This window comes from Triturus cristatus, chromosome 12 (assembly GCF_964204655.1).
Source record: "Triturus cristatus chromosome 12, aTriCri1.1, whole genome shotgun sequence".
Taxonomy (NCBI): domain Eukaryota; kingdom Metazoa; phylum Chordata; class Amphibia; order Caudata; family Salamandridae; genus Triturus; species Triturus cristatus.
In genome coordinates this window covers 527,308,361-527,329,397 of record NC_140595.1, presented here as the reverse complement: position 1 = coordinate 527,329,397, position 21,037 = coordinate 527,308,361, and the positions used below count along the sequence as shown (strand labels likewise).

The following is a 21,037-nucleotide window of genomic DNA, read 5'->3' as shown; positions in this document are numbered from 1 at the left end:
ACCAATAGGCCTGGCGCTGGCTGCCAGCCATTTGACAATTCTTGTTTTGTTTTATCATGGTTTTTGCAAAACGTTATTGTTTGGGAATTTGCTGGTTCCTCATCAATCTGAAAAACAAATCATTTGCTACAGATCCAAAAGGTTTTTTGGTGCAAAAAAGGCATTACCATAGTACTCATTGAAAGGAACAACTTTGTGGGTGAGTTCCTTGTGAAAGAATGGCATGCCGTAACTCGCAGTGAAGTCAGCAAATAGCTGAAGTGGACTGATGCACTGCCCCTTAAAGGCATGCTGGCGTGGGTGAACTTAATATGTGACTGACACCAACCATAACCGAGTGAAGTATAGCTGAACCCCCTATAAGTAACTATGTTATACACATAATTTTAGTAAAATTAAAAGGTCTTGGTAGCACAGATTTAAAAAAAAAGTAAATCAGTCTGGCATTGGGTGCAAGCCTTTGAGAAAGAAAGAAAGAAAGAAAGAAAGAAAGAAAGAAAAGTTAAACAGTGCCTTAAGTAGGCTGACCTACTTCCCTATGCTATATGATGTAGTGGGCGGAAGCAAAATGTGAAAGACACAACAACAGACCAATGGATGAAGAGAGGTGGCGGAAAGCCCCTATATTATATATAAGAATATTATACATATTTAGTAAAATCAAAAGGTCTTGGCTATTGCTAGACCTAAACCTGGGCTCTCCAACTACATCTGTACTATTTAGCTCTTCCCTATCGTCCAGGAATCAACAACCATGCCAACTAACAGTTTCAACATTCCTAGCCCTTAACAGCAGTAGAGAATCATGAGACATCTCACATACAAGAACATGTGCGACCTGTAACACAAGGAGCATGGTATGTTATGTTATGTGTTATATTATGCTGGTTTATACAGCGCACTAATCACCCGTGAGGGTATCCAGGTGCTGGAGCACCATTAAGGCAAGAGGTCCCCCCATGGTGATTCGCATTGTCAGATCTTCACTTTCTTGTGGAACTGAAGAAGTGAGGAGGACACTCTGATGTGCTGAGGGAGTTCTTTTCAAGTGTTGGGTGCAATTTGGGTGCAATTTAGAAAAGGCAAATTAACCTGTAAGAAATCAAAGAAGCCACCCTTCATGATGAATGCCTCTAGACTGCTCTCACTGATGCCAGGTCTAACTTATGTAAACCTTTTATGGAAAGGTAATACCATGAAATTGAAATACAGCTAACCTTCCAGGCCCTACGGAGAGTTCAACATGAAATGTGTGCCATGGAGGATGGGGTGTTACTGGGAAAAAAAGATCAGCCATTATTCCTAGTGAATATTAAATTACACATTGGCCAGTCACTTACTATAGTGGATGAGGAAGCCGCCTCTGGGCCAGTACCTCCCCACCTGCCCATTGAACTGCCTTATCCTGTTTAGTGATATTCATGCTGAGCACAGAGATACCAGATATATGGGAGCCCATATTTATGCCTACTAAAGTCCTATTTCTGATCCCATGAACTCTATCTCTCCTGCTTCTTCATACCCTGGAGAGTATTCTGTGCCTAAGCAAAACTACCATCCTACTGCCAGAACTGTTATCTCTGGACCCTACAACTCTAAAAGTGGTTCTTTTTAAATGCTGGCTGTTTTTGTGTCACTATCTTTAGCTGCTAAAAATAAATCAAAGAGTTTTGATGCAAATAGAAACGAGAAAAAAACCCTGAAAATGTGAAATAAAATATAGATCCAGGAAAAGTTTGTGTAAAAGAATTGTGCTTTTTAGGATTTCATTGAGCCATTTTTTTTTATTTCTTTGCCTGTTTTGCGGTTCCACTGAACTCCATGATGTCAATGAATATTTTCAAGATGGCACGTCATTGAGCACCTTAATGATATCCATAGACCCTTCCGTTGCTATTGCCTTTCCTCTATGAGCGCACACATCATGCCAAGGAGTCCTTTCGTGACATCATTGAACCTCTTTATCATGCTACTGAGGCCTCCTTGATGTTCTCGAGCCAAATCCCTGTTGTTGATTCATTTTCTGCTGAATCATTGAGCCCTACAAGCTCATCAATCGTGTCACTGAATCATTTCATTTTGAGATGTAATGGAACCTATATGTTACGTACTGAACTTTTTCATGATGTCCTTGAGCCCTGTAGTTGGTATAGAGTCTTTTACAATGTCACTGAACTCCTTGAGCAAATAATCATGCCACTTAACATTGGAATGTAGAGCGCTCCATTGAAGACAACAGAGTGCTCCGTGCTTCTAATGGCCGGTAGAAGCCTGGAGCAGCAACATTCCAATGGTTGTTCACAGCTGTTGCCGTAAATAAAGGCCTCACGTAGCCCGAGGGGAGTTAAGCCCACTCCGGCTCCATGAGGCTTTTGTTTTACAAATTAGAACATTCTGCCCACTAGGGGCGGAATGTTCTAATAGCCTTAGAGCCCGCCATAGCGGCCTCTACCAGCCATTAAAGGGTTGCTCCCTTGTTAAAGACCCTCTCGCCTTCGGCTTTGGCCTTCAATGCTGGAATGGGCCTTCAATGGCCGGTAGAGCCCACTATGTTGGGCTCTAAGGAGTTTGATCATTGGAATATTTAGAGCTCCATTGAAGACAATGGAGTAGCTCCGGGCTTATAATGTCTGCTAAAAGCCTGGATCCCCCACATTCCAATGTTTGTCTTTATGTTTCTCCCTTTTTAATTTAGAACATTCGACCCTTAGTGGGTCAAATGTTCTAACAACCTTATGCCTCAGGCTATTTCTGTTTTTAAAGGCCCTCACTCTCGTTCTAGGCCCTCGCCTATAACTCAGAGCCTTTAACAACCGGTTTAACCCTGAGCAGCTGGCTATAAGGCTATAGTGTTGACATTATTTCTCTTTGTTATGTAGTGGATCCCTAACATGTAGTCCTTGAGCTCTGTCGGGGGGAGTCGGTTTGTAATTTACTGAGCTCTCTGCACACAAAATAAATGTAATTAAAACCTTTTGTGCCGTAAATTCATCCTCGTCATTGTGTACTGTTTTGTTTAATCACACCCTGTCGTTGTCCCTGAGTCCTTTTGTGATGTCATTAAACCTTTTATTATATTATTGACTAATTTGTAATGTATTTATTTGTTTGCATAATTAAAACCATTGCATAACAATAAAACTAAAAAGAAAAAAAAATCTGGCAAAGTGAAGTAGTTAAATTCCAGCGTTTGACTAGGGGCTTCTTATCATGTTTGCAATTGGGCGTTGCGCTTTGGCTGGTCCCATAAGAGAATGTCACCCTACTAGCTACCTCAAATCACCAAGACTACTTTGGTTTCCATTCTTTTCGCTAGTACAATTTTTCTTGTAAAGTGCTTGTGCTTTGCGAATGTGTGGGAGAATGTTCTTTCGCAGGCTTTGTTTAAAATAACTCAGTATCAGCGTTTAGACAGTTCGAGGGCTAGGTCGGGAGGCACCCCGGATAGTTTGTACAAATCTTCCGCAGCGGGCCAATTCATTATTATATATTATTGACTACAGTGAGCATATTAATCATTTTGCTGAGACATTTTGTGATATGATGGATGCGTTTTATGTCTTCTAGATTCCAAAATACCATGAAAATACATCTCGTTAATTTTTGATATGCAGAGCTCTTCCTAATATTCATAGGTATCTCATAGGTATCGCGTGGCCATTGGTAGTTCTGCTCCATAGGCACAACAGGCTGAGTCGGTCACTGCAGGGTCTGTTGCCATGAACGTCCCCCTAGACCTATGTATGTGCACTCGGACAGCACAGCCATCTCTTTGGACTCTGTGGGATAAGAAAACAAGAATGCATGAGGCTCACACACCTATAAGTTTGACAAGCGTGTGCACATTTTTCTTCTTTCAGAAAATTTTCTCAGTGTTGGGGATATAGGAATGGACATTTCAGTGGCCTCATCTCCGCAAATAAAGTCAAACTATGTGGAATCACATCATACGGTGAGTTTCTCTAGAAAGTCCTGGCACACGCAGGTCAGTAGTTGTGTATTGGGTGATATATATTTGTTTTTGAGTAAATATTTTTGATCTACAGTCTGGGTTCTGTCTCTACGCCCCCACAGTTTTAGTATGTCCCAGTTAGTGAATCTGATTGCTAGTGCCTAGAAGGACACCTCTTGTACCTGGAGGTACTGAGGCGCCCCTCCCCATGAGTGACACAATTGTGCACAAACACAGCAGGATTTTAGATCGTTAAATAGAAAGGGGAGTTGGAATCATCGTTTGAGTATATAAGCCAGCGCAGTTTGTTGCATTGTTGGATAATTCATATATCATTGAAGTATGTGTAGGGGACAGGGGCCTGGAGCTGGAGGGGTCTGAAGAGGGGTGCAGGCACCCACACCAAACTTAGAGGTGCCATTTCATGATCTTTTGAGACACGCTAAGAATTGAGGAAGCCCCACTCCACAGCACCATAGTGTCGTCCATGGTCCAAAGGGTAAATTTGACTCTGAATAAGGATTCAGGTTTAGGATACTTTGGTGTGATGTAAAACCTATTGGTTGGAAATATCAAGGGGGAGTTTACAAAACAGCCCGGAATGCAGCACAGCCCCCGCGAGGCTGCGCTGCATAGCGTGACAGGGAGGGAGCAGGAGATCACCAGATCTTCAGAGATATGCCTCTCTGCTCCCCTTTCCCTTGCGCCGGCGCTGATTTCAGCGGCCGTGCGCCATGCACACACCTTAGCACCATAGTGCTAGGGTGTGTGCATGTGTCTAGTTTAGCTTTTGGGTACCCTTCCTGTACAAAATCCTATGCCTAAACAAGATGGAAAGCTTTTCCCCCTTTGTGTGCGTGAAGCACAGTGCAGCACGCATGCAAAGTGAGAAAAACATGGAGAAATGAAATCATTTCTCCTGTTAGCGCCTCCTTTGAAGGGGCGTTAACTTTTAGCGCAAAACCATGTCTAAAAATCTTTGTAAATATGGTTTTACGTCAAAAGGCATGGGTGGTTGCAAGGGAACGCCCATGTTCCACCCATGTACTGCCCCCTCAGGGCTAAGTAACGCAATGCAGAGCCTTGTGCTGCTTTGTGGGTGGTTTCCAGTGCAAAACAAGTTTTGCGCTGGGAAGTAAATAGCAAATAAAACATTTTGCGCTGATTAGCGTCACATTTGTTACGCTAACCCAGCGCAAAATGTTTGTAAATCTCCCCTATGTTTCTCCTTTGTAAAGATATACTTTAACCATGCATTGTTATGCTCTATTTTGTGAATGTCCAGTGAGGGTAGAGCCCTCCTGTTGACATTGGGAACATTTTCATGTTGATTGTGCAGTATATTCAATTCAGTTTGTGTAGATAATTTACAGGTCAATGTGGCTAATTCATAGTGCTTTGGGAGGTTTGTGTGTTTTGTGAGAGTTTTGGAAGCGCCATTTAAGGGTTGTTTCTTGGTTTGAATTACACACATTTACAACTCGAACATATCATCCAGAATGCACATGCATGAGCCTCCATTGTGAACTTTATTGGCAGAATGCAGCAAGTACTGATTTTATTGGTAATGACAATAATTCAGACAACATTTCATGCTACTTGGTGTGACGATATGTTATTTCAATCGGGGGCATTTAACTCATTTAGGAATGTTTCTTTCTTATCTTTTTTTTATTCTGTGATCACCTCTTTTACAAATGTTTCTTTAAATGTAATTGACTTTCATTAGTGAGCATGGGGTGTCAGACTGCCCCACAGGCCTCTAACCACCTCAAATTGCTCTATCCTAAAACACCAACCACCCATACCTCCAGTGAGCTGTGACACAACATTGATATTTCTAGATCCCGCACTTATGTGCGTTGTACTGTGGTCTTCCCAATGATTTTTGGGCCGCAGAAACGTGTCCTTGGTCAAATCTGACACATATTAAAATGTTGTTGGGTGGGTGCACCTAGCCAGGCGCTCATCTTGATTGTCACCAATTGGCCACTCTACTTTAGCTTTATAAAAATGCACATTTGAAAATGCTTTACTTGAAAGCCCTGCTCATCTGAGAGGAAGCTGAAATGACTACACTATGGACTAAAACCGGTCGGTCTGGTCCTACCCTTTTCTGTCACACTCAATTGTTTTGTGTTTTTTGAGTGGAATGTTCACTTAGTTGCACTCACAGTGTTCATTCGGAATGATGATTTTGAAACAAACCTTTTTTTCTCCTCAGGGTCTTCTTCTGTATCCCAATCGCACCACAGTTTTCTCTGAGTCCAACTACACCCCATCTTTGCTGTCAGATTCCAGAATGCTCTCATTTTGGTTTTCTGAGCAGGTCATAAACTCTTTATCTCTGGCCGCATTCCTGGACAAACGACTAGTGTTCAACATCACAGGTGAAGATATTCAGGTATAGTTTCAAAGATTTACTATCAAATGTACTTTTCCTAGTTTGAGGAAATAATACACACCAGGAGTAGCAATTTACTAGTAATGAAATAAAACACATTCCTTTGTCCGTTTTATCATGTAATATGGTAATTTATTTATGCATATTGATATATTCAGAGTTGTGCAGATATAATGAAATAAATACAAAAGTAGGATTGTAACCAGTTTTATTGCATAGGCATATGTGATGCATAGTATCAAGGGAACAAACCGTGAGGTTACTGCACTTTATGCATAGGCAGATTTTGAGTAGAAAATGAGTTGTAGTGGGGCATAAATGTGCTACAGCTGGGATTGGCTTTAATATGTAGAAGTCGCTAATACAGTATATATTTGGATTTACAGAACAGACAATTGGTTGGTTTCAATAGTGGTCTTCAATCTCCATTAATATGGTGAATTATCCAGCATTGTACTTTTTTGTAGACATCAAGACTGTAGTCTCCAGGTAGGATGGGCTCTTGCGATGTGGTTATAATCATCTCTAGCCATTAATTTCCACATAAAGGTCACACTTTTATATTGTAATCCTATTAGCTTATTTAATGTTAGCACGTTTTACCTTTTGTGGCTAGCCCAGGGCTTTCTCAAGGCTGGTGGATCACAGCAAGTGATGAAAGAATTGGTCCAATAGCTAAATAATGATTCATAATATGTTGTGTATTCTGACCAGTAAGTCTCGTGCTATCTGTGACTGAAGTCTGGAGAAAGCATAGAGAAATATAGTTACCTCTGTACATTCTATCATTTACCCCATTATAATACCTTAGTTGCTCAGAGGGCAGCTTTATCCAATAAAATAAATAAACTTTTAATCTACAAAATATTATAAATCTGTGTGGTCCACCTTAGAGGCAGAGAAATGTCTATTGTGAGAGTGTGTGTGCATGTTATGGATTGGCTAAATTAAGTACGTGAGCATTCTGTGTTGTGCCAGATATGAGACTTTGGTGGGTTGTTTGAATAGGGGGCTGCATGAGAGCTCTGTCCTCCTCTGCAAGCTAGTCCATGGACACAAGACATCCTGGGAATCATGCCCAAATCTTCCTAGGAAAAGGAGTCAGGAAATGAGTGATGCATTATTACAAAACCATAAAGGCATGCAGTGTCAACATTTAAATATTAAGATGCGTCTGAGACTATCTAGAGCTCTAAAACTAATTTTTGGAGGTATTTAAGAAAGGGGTGTAGGTAAAAAGATGAACAATCATCTGACAACCGATTACCATTAATAATAATCCTCTTCACTGAAATTTTCCTCTTAGGTGGATGTGTTAGGATAGTGTTTTTTGGATCAATCTATGTTACTGTCAGCTTTAGAACCTGATTTCCCATTAAGTTCTGTGGAATTTATATTTCAGCAGACGGGATATCCGTCACCGTTGTGACAGAGTAATCCGTCCTCCGAGATCTCAATCATGCTCCATCAATTCTGTACGAATATGTACTCCAAAGACTAACATGCTTTCATATATTTTCAGGACATGGTTGAAACTGAAGACATAGAAACTCACAGAGTGATTCTAAAACAGGTAATTTATCAGAAGATATTATCAAGCTATGTCTACTGAGAGAAAGAAAGTTGAAAGACATGAATAATTTGATTTTACATGCATGTTCAGCATAGAAATGCGATGTAAAAATAAATGGCACCCTCCGTCAACAGAGAAAACAGAGATGAATATAAAAAGTTTTATTATTAAATAAGTTGCATCACAGGAACTTTTGTATTAATGAGAAAGATCCAAATGATTGGGACCATGTTAGGCTGGTTATCCTGCTCCTGGGTAGAAAGGAGTACTGGGCAATTCTTGCGGCAGTATTGTATGTCATTGCTAGATCCCAAGAGCCGGGTACAGCTGAGAAGCTGAAAATCCAAGAACTTCATATTCTGCTTCTCCTCTCGAATGTTAGTGACATTGAGCATTTAACGCTGTCTCATGGAGGGTGATGTAGGTTCAGAGATTTAGATATAGTTACTCAGTTTTGTCTGCTTATACTGCTGTAAATATATGACAATACCCAGTGTTCACACCTTATACAGGCTCTCATTAGGCGTGGCCCTCAAAATGGACTGGATTTGTCCCACCCTTCAGAGCTACCAATGTCAAGGCTCTTTGTAACTCCAGAGGGTTGAAAGAATCCAGGCCATCCAAAGTATGACCCTGAGGGTCTCTTTAGAAATTACCAAAGGAGTCAGTAATTCCAGGTCTGAGTCCCCTAGTAATTTCTAATTTTCTCTTAAATTTTCACATGGAGATTTTGGATACTTTCAGAAGGCAACATTTCAGTGTCAATAGGCACAGAACTGCAAAACTCTACAAATGTCATAATTCTAATGGGACCAGTAAATACTGTTATCGGCCCCTTTGAAATTAAGAGGCACTCGTGATGAGGGTCTTAGTGGTTCTATTGAGTCTGTTTTGCTGTTTAGTATTCAGAAGTGAAAAGCGCAGCTCAAAACAGTTCAGTTCAGCCTTACATGCTTTGTTTTCAGGAGCAAGCGAGCCAAGACCACAGATGTAGGTTTGATGAGACTCTAAGCAGTCGTGCTGAAGTGGTCTGGCTGCTCCCTGTCCTGGTATCAGACAATGGTTGCTGTGACGAGGAGTTATGGTGGCCATCTGAGGTGCAGGTGTTGGAAGGGAGGCCCTAATATGGAGGAAAGACAAAAATAACCATCCAAGATATCCAACTCACAGTAGCTTGTTTGTGATTTCACCTGTGTTCAGTTACCATACATGCTTTCTGCGTGCCTAACTTAGGGGTCCTTGGCATGTCCTCAGCAGGGATGAACTACATGGGAGAAGCTTTTGTTGACTACATGCTCTTAATAGATTACAACAGCCAGTGTAGGTTGTTCAGCTTTATTGAGTAAACACCACCAATAGAGCAAAAAAAAAAAACTGCATTGTTTGGCCAGATTATCCAGTTGACATTCAGGAAGTTCCAGCCAGCAATCCGCGGAAGAATACGGTGTCACATAGCCTTTCTACCCCACCTTAAAGCCCAAGCCACAACAGCTTTCTAACAGAAAGGTGTGGAGTGGGTCACAGAGAAGCAACCAATGAAATGTTAAATATTAACCCCTTGCGTGCGGGTTTATTTCTCCCGCTGTGCGGGAGAAATAAACGGCGTTCGCGAACACAACGGCTCCCGGCCGTCGTGCGCACACGCCCACCGTAATGCATGACGGCCGGGAGACGTCATGCGTACACAAGGGGTTAATGGAGACTAGGGAAACAAACAGGCAAAGACAACGACAAAATTGTCAACAACAGTGTCAATACACATCTCATTCTCACACACAATCCTTCAACCAACATGGATTCAGGACCAGATTGTTCTTTTGCGCCCACCCACGGGTTCTTATTTGATAAGATCCTGTTGAGGTGGATCACACCCAATGAGACACATCACACCTCACCTGTTTCCAACACCACCACATTCTTCTGCACCTGTTTGATCTTGAAGGGCCCCTTGTAACCAGAAGTGTCTTGCTTCACAAACCTGGGTTTCTTTACCAATACTTCATCTCCCTCTTCTCAGACCCCACTTTTCACATTGTGGGAGTGATCATACCAAATCCAGGACTTCTCCGGATATGTTTTGCCATTCTAACACTTTTCCACACATCCTCCTCACTCACCGTTGTCTTCCCTAGGTTCAAACTTCCTCTCCTCATGCCTTCATAAGGTGGCAACCCTGTGACACTGTGGAGAGTGGTCCTTTGTGCCCACAATGTTATCTCTTGAAACTTTGACCCATGGCACCCCCTGTTGCAAAGCTCTCTGTACACATCTCTTCAGCATTCTGTTTATGAATTCCTCCCGGGCGCATTTGCCTGTGGTAAATACAATGTTATACATTGATGAGGATTTGACAGATCATACAAAACATCACACATTGACTCTGAGCTAAAACCCCACCTTATTATCCGTCACAATAAAGAAAGTCTTCCCTCATATCGGATTTCAGGAATAAGGTGTATTGTAGGATTGTTTGTAGTAGGGCAAACAATAACTGCGGGAATAGGTTGCCCCTTGCACTTCTGCCTCATTGGTTGGGGGGGTGCTAGGAGTCACTGCCATACACTAGCTAGGGCCAGCCATAAATGTGGTGCCCAGAGGCGCACTCCGCAGAACATTTTCTGGACCTGTGGAAGAACAGATAAGGGACTGCACCTGCTGTTTGAGATTTGTGAGTAGACCTGAAGGACTAGACTTGTTCCCACTTCTACCCAGGAAAAAGAGGTAGACCGCTCCAGGTGTAAGTTGGCTGGCCTCCTATGAGGCTACAGGGACACAACATGCTGCAAGACACCTTTTCACTGAAATGCCCACCTAACCAGTTGCAACTGGGGCCAGATGGTATTGTGCTGGTGTACTCTGCTTGAGTGAGTCTTGATCGCTAAGTGCTGTCCTCAAGATCCTGGAGCCTTTGGCTGTGTCAAACTTGATTTCAGGATTCTCCTAAAATGTCTGAAGTGCTGTTCTGACTTCAGCTCCCAGAGGACCGGGACTAATCACCTGAGGTGATTCAGCCAACGAGCGACTTTGCTGGGCTGCAGAAACAGACTTCCACTGCTTGGAGCTTCTCAGCAACAGTAGAATTGTTTCAGCAGGCCCTCAGCGAGATTATATCCGGTCTCATGGAACCCATCCCCAAACACATCCTGCAGCCTTGACCTTCTTTAGGATGTCAACCTCCATTTAAAATACGAAATCCCAAGGTAAAATCTCAGAAGGGGATGAACCTGCTTGCTGTAGCCAACCGCACTCAATTTTGGTCGGTCTGAAATTGTACTTAGGTCCCAGTCAACCACTACCATAGACTAATATTGGTGTTATAATTTTTTCTTGATGCTTTTTACCTTAATTCTTCTAAAATTCTTATCTCCGGTTCCTCTTTTTTGATTTTTGTTGTTTTGGTGTTATTTTGTTTATTAGATTTTTCTTTGCTTTCCCAAATTGGAGTGGGATTTTTATGGTATTTTGTTTTTTAGCTTCTAACTGTTTTGGTACTTCCAAATGCTTTCAGTTAAGCCTGTCTGCTCTGTGCCACAGCTACCAGGGGTTGAGTTTAGGATTAAACTACTGAAACCTCTAACTAGACCTAACAAGTTAGTGACTTTTATTACTTCTGGTGTACTTCCATTCACCCAATTAATAATTCTCTTTCTTACAATTACATTTTGTTTTAAAATATGACTTTTGTACCTCCATGCAAATGATGATCAAGCCTACTTCTGGCGTCCAGGCCCATGGCTCAAGTAGTGCCTTTGGAGGGCTGATAGCATGTTATTCTTTAAACCATCTCACTGTCTCCTGCAGATCTTCCAGGGTGTTCCTTTGAAAGATTGTATTGCCAAAGCTTGGAGTCTCACTGCTCCGCGCATTTCATTTACCCCAGAAGGAACGGTGGTGAAATCAAACATGGCAGCAGAATTCATTGTTTCCTCCGGGGAAGAGGATTCCTCTGTGGCATTCTATTTTGAAACTGTAAGTATGTCCAATGACTGTATAACGTTACTGACACGCTATGTGATGGGTACCCAAATGCCAGAAGTGTTTAAAGTCTTTTTTCATATCATTACTGTAAGTGCTTCCAACCTGTTTGCGGACCGTGTTTGACCTCCATGGCAGACTTGCTTAGTTCAATGAAAAGTTGACCTGTTGATCATCAAATCAAACCAGAAAAGCCTTTTGTTTCTATATAGTAGGTTTTTACACCTTCGTAATGTAAATTTAGCGTCATCAGCAAAGCCGCTTTTGTTAGTTCCTTATACTTTATATGGCCTTAACTGTGCTATCTATTGTGTTGTGGACTTTTTCTAAGGGTTTTACTACTTATATGGATAATAATACATGTCTCAGGCCTTGATCAGAAGTGTCCTGGAGGGAGGTGTGCTATTTATCACACCAAGTAAAAATGTATTCCTTGTGGTTTGGAATTTAATGGGTGACATAAAGAGCAAATAGGACCTGTAACAAGATTTTTATTTGAGAAGGCATAACTTATGTATCTTGATGCTCCCATGAGAAAATGCACATGCTACAATATTTACCAGGCATTGTTTGACTGTGTACATTTGCCTTATGATATGCACCTGGAAAAAATAGCGAAGGTGTGGACTTTATCACACCCAACAAATTACCGGGTGTAGCTGTACTATTCATAATTCTAAAAGATCATGCTCAGGGTCTCTGCATATTGTGCAAATATTGACTGCTGCTCAAAGTAACTTCTGGTGCGGAGGCATTGATTGCTTGCCCATTGGGGGGAGGGGGGCAGATGGGGCTCGTGGCCCAACAAATTTGTCCTGCTTCCCCATCGCATACACAACCACCACAGTTGTTGAATGTGCCAGAAGTCGAGGCAGAAATATAGACAGACGCAGCTCCTTACCACGCACAATAATTTGCCCGACTACCTATGACTTTAAAGCAGTGTAGTTGGAGTGGGATTTTTATTATATTATTATTGCTTACAACATTTAAATCCAACTTTGTATGTATGCGTATATATCTTGTAGGTGGCCCCACCAGTTTTACCTGTGCCCCCTCCTTAAAATTCACTTCTAGAGAATCCACTGCCCAATGTACAAGTGGGAATGAGAATGCAGCTAGTCTGTTCTATAGTAAAGGTGTAGAATTGTGGGGGTGAATATTCTCAAAACTCTGTAAAATCCACACGTAATTTACAGATCTGTGCTGCGCTGATTTGTGCATTAAGGGAACAGTGCCTAAGTAACAGAAGGTGATAGGTAAATGGGCGACCCAATTGACCATTTTGGGCTTGGGTAGAAACGCTGTAAGGTAGAGCTCCCTACAAGGGATTTATTGAAGTACAAAGTTAAGAAGACTAAAAAAAAAACGTTTCTGTGAAGTGATAACTAATAATACTCAAAAGGGCAAAACAAACAATTATTTTAGACAAAATTAGCAAATTAATTACAGCAACCGGGTGGTAAGTTTTACAAAGGAAATGTATTTCAAAGAATAATAAAATAACAAATGTCATTAAATTCACGGGACTAATGTACAGGGGTACAAAGAAATACAATGACAAAAGCTAAAAATCACACTGACAACAGAACATGAATACATTAAATACAAAAGAATAGAAATCTTAGTTGTCAATGTGTATGTCCATCTCCAAGCTGAGTCTGTCCTATACATAGGAACGAAAATACTCAGCAGAAACTTAATTTTGACAATTCTTAAGGAGAATGGAATTGTCATCGACGTTTTAGTTTTGTTGAAACAAATCTGTGAGACCATCTTCAGGACCCAATTAGTTCAAATATGGATTCTTGTTGGTCAACGGAGAATCGATTCAGAGCATAGTATGGTGTGACAAATCAAATATCTGAAGCGAGTCTGAAAAGGTAACTTAATTGGTATAGTAAGGATCTCCTTGATGCAGGGCGTTCTGACCATACCTGATCTGCTCTGAACTAACAAGGTAGACGCCGATTTCGAAGAGAGAAGAAATATTTTTGCCCTCATGCCGTCAAGGAGATCATTACTATAACAATTAAGCTACTTCTTCAGACTCACTTCAGATATTTAAGACTCGTCACACTAAGGGGTCCAGAATTCGTATTTGAATTTATTGGGTCCTCAAGATGGTCTCACAGATTTGTTTCAACGAAGACTGAAACGTCGACGATGATTCCATTCTCCTTCAGAATTGTTAAAATTGAGTTTCCTCTGAGTATTTTGGTTCCTATGTATAGGACAGACTCAGCTTTGAGCTTGGAGATGGACATACACATTGAGAACTAGGATTTCTATTATTTTGTATTTAATGCATATTTGTTCTGTTGTCAGTGTGATTTTTAGTTTTTGTCATTGTATTTCTTTATACCCCTGTGAATTTAATTACATTTGCTATTTTATTATTTTAAGTAACAGAAGGGGCGATACAATGGAGCCAGCCGTGGTATTGAAAGCCACATAACCAGCCTCCTGTTAACTTACCATGAGCTTAGCACCCCTATAACGTCTGCATATATGGATTGAGAGATACTGGTTAGGCTTAGTTCTGCTGGAGAGCAACCTGTTGCCAGCTGTGTGGTACTTGAAGTTGTTTTGGTTCCATGAGAGTATTGTTGATGCTTCTTGATGGTTCTCTTGTAATGATTTTGGTTTTATTGGCTCAAACATACAAAATGATGGTGGTAGCAATGCTTGCAAATAGCCTAACCAGTGGAAATTTCTCATTTTGTCCACAATGCCATCTCAGATTAGACCCAGAAAAATGCAAATCAACCGTGGTCCTGCTCCATCCCGAACTACCAAGCCAGGTCCTTTGCGAACCGGAACACAAGCAACCCAAGACCTGTTTCAGCCTATTTGGGGCTTTTCAGTCGGAGGGAGCTTGGTTCTAGGTCTAATCTGAGGTGGCATGGGTGGCAAAACAACAATGGGTTGGAATGCTACCCCAAGTGACTGCCAGTGGTTAGACTATTTGCAAGTATTCCTCTCATGACCTTTTAAGTGTTTGGTTTAATTGGAACACAGGATGTTTGGATTCAGATATCTTCTAGCATGACACATTCTGGTTAATTTTTGGTGCACCACCTATGTCTAGATCTATTGAAGAGAAACTAGTTGATATCTTGCTGGCTGTTGCTGCTTTGTTGATTGTGTGTAGGTATATTCCTGGTGCCTCTAGTGTATTTTGCTGTGGTTATGTCATTGGGTATTGTGCAATAGAATTTGTTTGTAAAGACACTCAGTGTTTAGCCCTTGGTTACAATGACCGCATTACCATTCCTTTCACATGAGACAGTGACAGGGCAGTGGATTCCAAGACATGCCCTGGTGCATATGCCACTTTACAGATTCTGCTGAAGCTCCATTGATTTCCAAGTGGGCAGGGGGTAGAAGAGGAAGAGGAGGAGAAGGAGATAGCAATGATATTGGTGCCTCCACCTGTCTGTGGATCAAAGCGCTGCAGGGTGTATCCTACAGGTATATATGTTGCTGCAAGTAACAGATTGTCCAAGTGGCAGTAGTAGCCTAAAGGGAGTTACAAGGTGTTCCCAGAAAGAAAGAAAAACAAAAAAACCCAACAGGAAGCATAAAGGTGAGAAACTCAGAGTGCAGAGCAGTGAAATAATGGAAGTGGGCAATAAAAGCACAATGGCACTCACTCGAAGAGCGTTGGAAGTGAACAAAAGTCATCTTAAATGGGAGATAAGTGGATTGCTTATCTTCAATCCGAAGTGATGCGGTATTCCCACTTTAGAGGTGGTATAATACCTCATTTGCAGCACCAGAAGGGGAAAGTTGTGTCTTGCACTAGCAAAAACCTGGTGCTACCTCCGCACGTATGATGCAGAAACACTGTTTCCACAAGCTATTCCACATTTAAAGTAATATATTTGGTAATAAGAAGAGTACAATTAGTTGTAATGGCATGTGGTTTTACCACAAATTGACCCAGATTGCCAAATCAGGGCCAATCTATGAAATCCAAAGGAAGCTATGTATGGAAACGAGATTGCAAAAGACGTGTGGCCAAAACTGAGAAAAGTAAGACAGTGAGGCAAAGCACCAAAGAAGAACCAAGGGACAGGCGGAGGTTGACACAAACAAGCACATAAGTGAACGACAAAACCATTGGGCGCCTTACATATGTACGTACATGTGTAGTCAGAGGACTGTGATGCATCATGACGTCATAGGCATGGACAGTGCAAGCGCAATGACTATAGTTTACCACTTCTTTAGAAAATGTGCAAAAGAAGGAAGCGTGTACAAATGATGCCTTTTTAACCATTACACAGATGATGAATGGTTGCTGCCTTTATTAAATAAGAATGTTATTCTCAGATGAACTTCCCTAGTAATATTGCACAGTTTGCTGTACTCCAGCACAAGGCTTGGGAATTAGATGGTGGAAGGAGAAAATACAAATAGTAGAGAAGGAATATGTAATTTAATAAGTAAATCTGAATACCTTGGAGATTTTATTTTTCACCTTGTTTTATTTCTCCCACTAGGAGGTTACTACTACTATCCAAGCGTCCTATGCAGAGAAGAAACTGATTTTACACCTGTCCAATGCTACGTAAGTGTCCAGGCTATGAGGTACACCAGTGGGCAATGTCAAAGGTACAAAACAGTTGTCTTTGAAGCACTCACAGTTTTTGGAGTTTGCAACATGTTCAACACATATTCTACCATCCCATCTCCCATCTCCAACCTACAGACTATATGGGTCAGATCAGCATAGTAAGAATGTATTCATTTACCCAAAAAATCTCCCGCAATTCCCGGTTTAAATGTATCCAGTTTTCCATATTCAATCGGGCTTACCTCACACTGCATACACTCCAGTCGATGTTCCACACAGTACCTCGACACATGTCCCAATGTCATGCCCTGTACGCCAAGCTCCTACACATGTTATGGGACTGTCCAGTATTATCCTTTTACTGGGCACAAATCAGGGTCGCCGATTCGGAACTAACCGAGCAAGATCATTGGCAGGCCACTGTATTTCTAGGCTTATTCACTAGACCCAGGGAACTAAAGTGGTGGCACGCTTTGTAGACGTGCTCTTTCTGTCAAAATGGCTCTTAACAAGACACCGGAAATCCTCGATGGCTCCCATGGTTTCCCAATAAAGGGCAGAGGTGCAGAGATAAGGGATAGCAGAGAGTGGAGCACTGCGCCGGGAAGAATATTAGGGTTTGCGGAAAAAAACATAGCAATGGCATGGGATGCATTGCTGGAATCCTTCAAAGCCCTATAAACTGGAGGTAATTAATCGGAAGTACTAATCTTCCCCCCTCTGATATACTATTCTATTTACTTCATAAAGATATCAATGTTCTAACCTGCGAATACACCGTTACAGTGTCTATAGTACTGGGCTGGGACCCCTAGCACATATTGCAACTGTTACTGGCACGTGGCGGACTCTTTGCACCCACTGATTTCAGGTCGGCAACAATACCACTACACAGCTACGGATTATGACATAATTAATGCCCACAGTGATGATGTCCAGTTTGGGAGAGGGTGGGCTGGGTTACTCAGTTCGGGTAAGTTAACAGTATGACAGTGGTGGCTAGCTTAAATAAAACATGGCCGGTTGTGAAGGTGCATGACTCATCATAAATGCAGTAGCACGACCAGTGAGGCACTTCTCTTTGCTGTCCGCAAGCAGGAAAAGGAAGGACTTCCTTCCTGCTTGCGGAACGCAACTCCAACCAATCCTGGAGCTGCTCTCTTGGTATGAGAGCAGCTCCAGGATTGGTCGGAGCAGGCTCACCCAGCGCTCATTTTGAGGCTGGTGTCCTGTGCCAGCAATCACCAGCCTGTTTCACAGCCTTTGGATTGCTAGGTCTACAGTGCACGTCAGGCTAGCAGTCTCAAGACGGCTGGCCAATCCGACATGCACAGTGCAGACCAGTGCTGTCATCCTGCATTTGCAGGATTCAGCCCTGCCCCCACAATTGCTCTATACACAGCACGAGTCAGTGCGGTGGCTAATAAATAAAATGGCATTGATATGCCATTTTATTTATTTGTGTTTGACTACTGCGCTTGCAGCAGGCGGGGTGACGCTCCTCCGCTCTTGAGGAGTAGCCGCCACTGCAGTTTGAATTACTTGCTTTCCAATGGTGGATCTCTATGAGGTTCAGGAAACAACTCAAAACCTGGCTTAAACTCATAGTGCCTCCCAGCTATATTTCTCTCCGTGCAACCCTGTCTCTCTCAGTAGAGTTGTGCTATTAGCGCCAGGACACCCCCGGGTAACTGCGCACTTTACAAATATAAATAACCTAACAACATAACATTTGATAATCTGTTTTATTCTGGTATGTCATGCGGTCTACTGTAATGAAGGACAACTATTGCGATCATTGTCCTACCAGCTCTGTAAACTGTTATATCTTAATAAGGTTTACTGGATGGTGCTAACCGAGTATAAATCAAAAAAGAAATAACTTTGTGTTAAAAAAAAAAAACGTTCCTGCACTTTAGGTTCTTCTCTTGGTATTTCCAAAGCATCTTCCAGTCATACCACCAATGTTTCTAAATGCTACAGAGTGGAACAAATGTAAAGTATCCCAAATATCTGGCATTTTACCAACTTGTACCATCTCTGCCCAGTTAGTAATGACTGCCCAAGCTTGATACCCTATGATGCAAAGTTCAATGCTCTGGGTGTGATATTATGCCTTCAACTGTTTGATGCACTAACCACAAAATATGTTTCTCTTTCTTACCTTCCATAGAATCAAAATTAAAGATTACAGAAGTGCCTCAAAAATGTCCGCGGTAGGTAGCTCACGAGGTAATCATATATTCGGATATCCTTGAAACCATTTGAAATGCTTTCTTTCTCTTTTTAGAGGGACGGATCAGTCCGGCACTTTTTAAAGAGGACCGTCTATGCAGTTGGCATCCCAGCAGTCATTTCCCGTAAGTTTCACGAGCATTATTTTAAATAACTACTCTGACTTCCATTTGTGGGGAGTTAAACACAGGCTTTAAATTTGGCTGGCCGAAAACAATGGAAATTAAAAGAGCGTTGGATCCAATTTAGAGTTTAATGATAATTGAAAATCTTCCTATTTCCGGAAGAAACTCTAAACATGCTATTGAATCCAGCAGCTGCATTTCAATAGTATGGAGGAAATTTGGCCAGGGGATTCTAAAAGCACTTGCCAGGAGCCATTTCTGGTAAAACACCAAAATAACATTTGGTCTTAATGTCTGCTGCTGCAGGGGATGGTAATATAAAACCATAAAATAGGGCAGTGGAGATTTTAATTTTACTTATGCGGACACCAAGAAGAAATTCAGTAATTGCCACTGATGTATCATTTCTCAATGAAAGACAGACACGCTAGACTGGGCTAGGATATGCGTCTTTTAAGGATAACACTCACGTGATATGCTAACTATAACATAGTTTTGCACTATACATTCACTCTAGTCTTAGTAGCATTGGTCTGCTTTGGGTATTTTTCACTATTATGAATTATATAACTAATCCTGCTACTTGCTACTCTTTCTGTGAAGAATTTAGTCATGTTATATCCGCATATTTTAAGTCCCCCTTCCTTAAAGAAGTTTCATGATATGATTACTGATGTCGTAATAGATGTAAAATGCTATTCATATGTTATGATACGTGTGCTATCATCTGTAAGGGCAATTAATGTTTGATATTGTTATGTGGCATATTCAGTTTTGTATTTCCTAACTTTTTTTTGCCAGAAACTTAACCCTACCACTTATCAAAGAATTTTCAAGTAACATACTTAATTTCACTACATACATGACATTATGTCACACAAAACATAAAAGTATGTTTGGTTATGATTGATAGGACTCGAGTCTGGTCTGACCGCTCTGATGAACAGTAAAGGATTACATTTCTTCGAAATTAAAAATCCAGAAATCATTACAAAGGAGGTAAGTAGACATGTATGGTATATATCCTTTACACACTATGACTGTGGTCTTCTTGCTCCTAGCTAAGGGTTATCCACATTGACTACAAACAGTTCATGCTGGTGTGTAGCTCCTCTGTCACTCCAGGTGATTATATTGAGCATCCGCATTGACTTCCTATATCCAGTGCATGCCAAGGACTGCTTCTCTGTCCATCCTGGGTGGATTCTTTCGAGACCCGCTCAATCAGGTTCAACAGTAACTTAGTGTAAAGTGCATGGATTCTCTCACTCCTCTTCCTCTCATTACATGTGTGTGTGCACAACCCAAGAGAGGATAAGAGTACCACTGTGATCACTCACACACACATCCAGAAATCTCCCCACACAGTCCACACTACAATTCAACTCTTTCCCAATCTCTCACTCCCCCGTGGTGTTGTGTGCTACCCACCCACTAATGTGGTTCAGCGTTTCATCTGAGGTATGAAGTGCTGTATAAATGCAATTGCAATTAATATCATGCAGAATACCTGTAAGATAGGTTTAACACACTTTCTTTTTTTTCTAGGGCTACCTCATTGTTCAACTAGACTTCGGGTTCCCGCACCATTTGCTTGTTGATTTTCTTAAACAAACTTTATAAGAAGAAACACTCTACACCACTGCTAATGCTTTATGGGAACTAGCTTCCTGTCAATATATTTGTCTTGATAGATTTAGTGAGAATTGCTAGTGGGAACTACTTTTTAAGGTACAAGTTCAAATACCTGCGCACATGCTCTACATTTGTTTTTTTCAATTCTTGAGCAGCAATCTTGGCTTTTCCAGGAAGAATAAACAAAGTCCATTTTCACTTGACTTGTATTGATATATACTATGTTTTTGTAAAATGATTTAATTACTTTATATTAAAAACAACGATAAATGTTGTTATAGGACACACTTGTGTAGTATTAAAGCTTAATTTTCGTGAAATGGTTGTCATACTCATGAGTACTAAATATTGTAGTCAATTATAAAATTACTAGAAAGTATTGGGGGATGGGAGTGGTTGTGTGATGGAACCACGTATGCGTTCATGCCAGTTCCACGCCGTCTCAACAACGCAAGTCTTAACCACGAATATGCCTTTACCATGCATGCCTTTAAAAATAATTATGCGTTTTTATGGCATGTATGGTAAGGACATATCCTTGGTTAAGACTGGACAG

At 41.3% G+C, this 21,037-nt stretch overlaps 1 protein-coding gene across 2 annotated transcripts in view; it reads left to right on the top strand.

Annotated features, from left to right (window-relative positions):
* The window catches only part of CETP (cholesteryl ester transfer protein), a 202,509-nt gene extending 181,708 nt beyond the window's left edge, over positions 1-20,801 (top strand). For both annotated transcript variants that reach the window (XM_085637634.1, XM_085637633.1), the window contains exons 8-16: positions 3,861-3,952; positions 6,177-6,356; positions 7,879-7,929; positions 11,731-11,898; positions 16,413-16,480; positions 18,660-18,702; positions 18,777-18,846; positions 19,760-19,845; positions 20,395-20,801. In XM_085637634.1, coding sequence (XP_085493760.1) covers positions 3,861-3,952; positions 6,177-6,356; positions 7,879-7,929; positions 11,731-11,898; positions 16,413-16,480; positions 18,660-18,702; positions 18,777-18,846; positions 19,760-19,845; positions 20,395-20,469 — 833 coding nt within the window. In that variant the 3' untranslated portion in view covers positions 20,470-20,801. The remainder of the gene's footprint in view (positions 1-3,860; positions 3,953-6,176; positions 6,357-7,878; positions 7,930-11,730; positions 11,899-16,412; positions 16,481-18,659; positions 18,703-18,776; positions 18,847-19,759; positions 19,846-20,394) is intronic.
* The last annotated feature ends 236 nt before the right edge of the window (positions 20,802-21,037 follow it).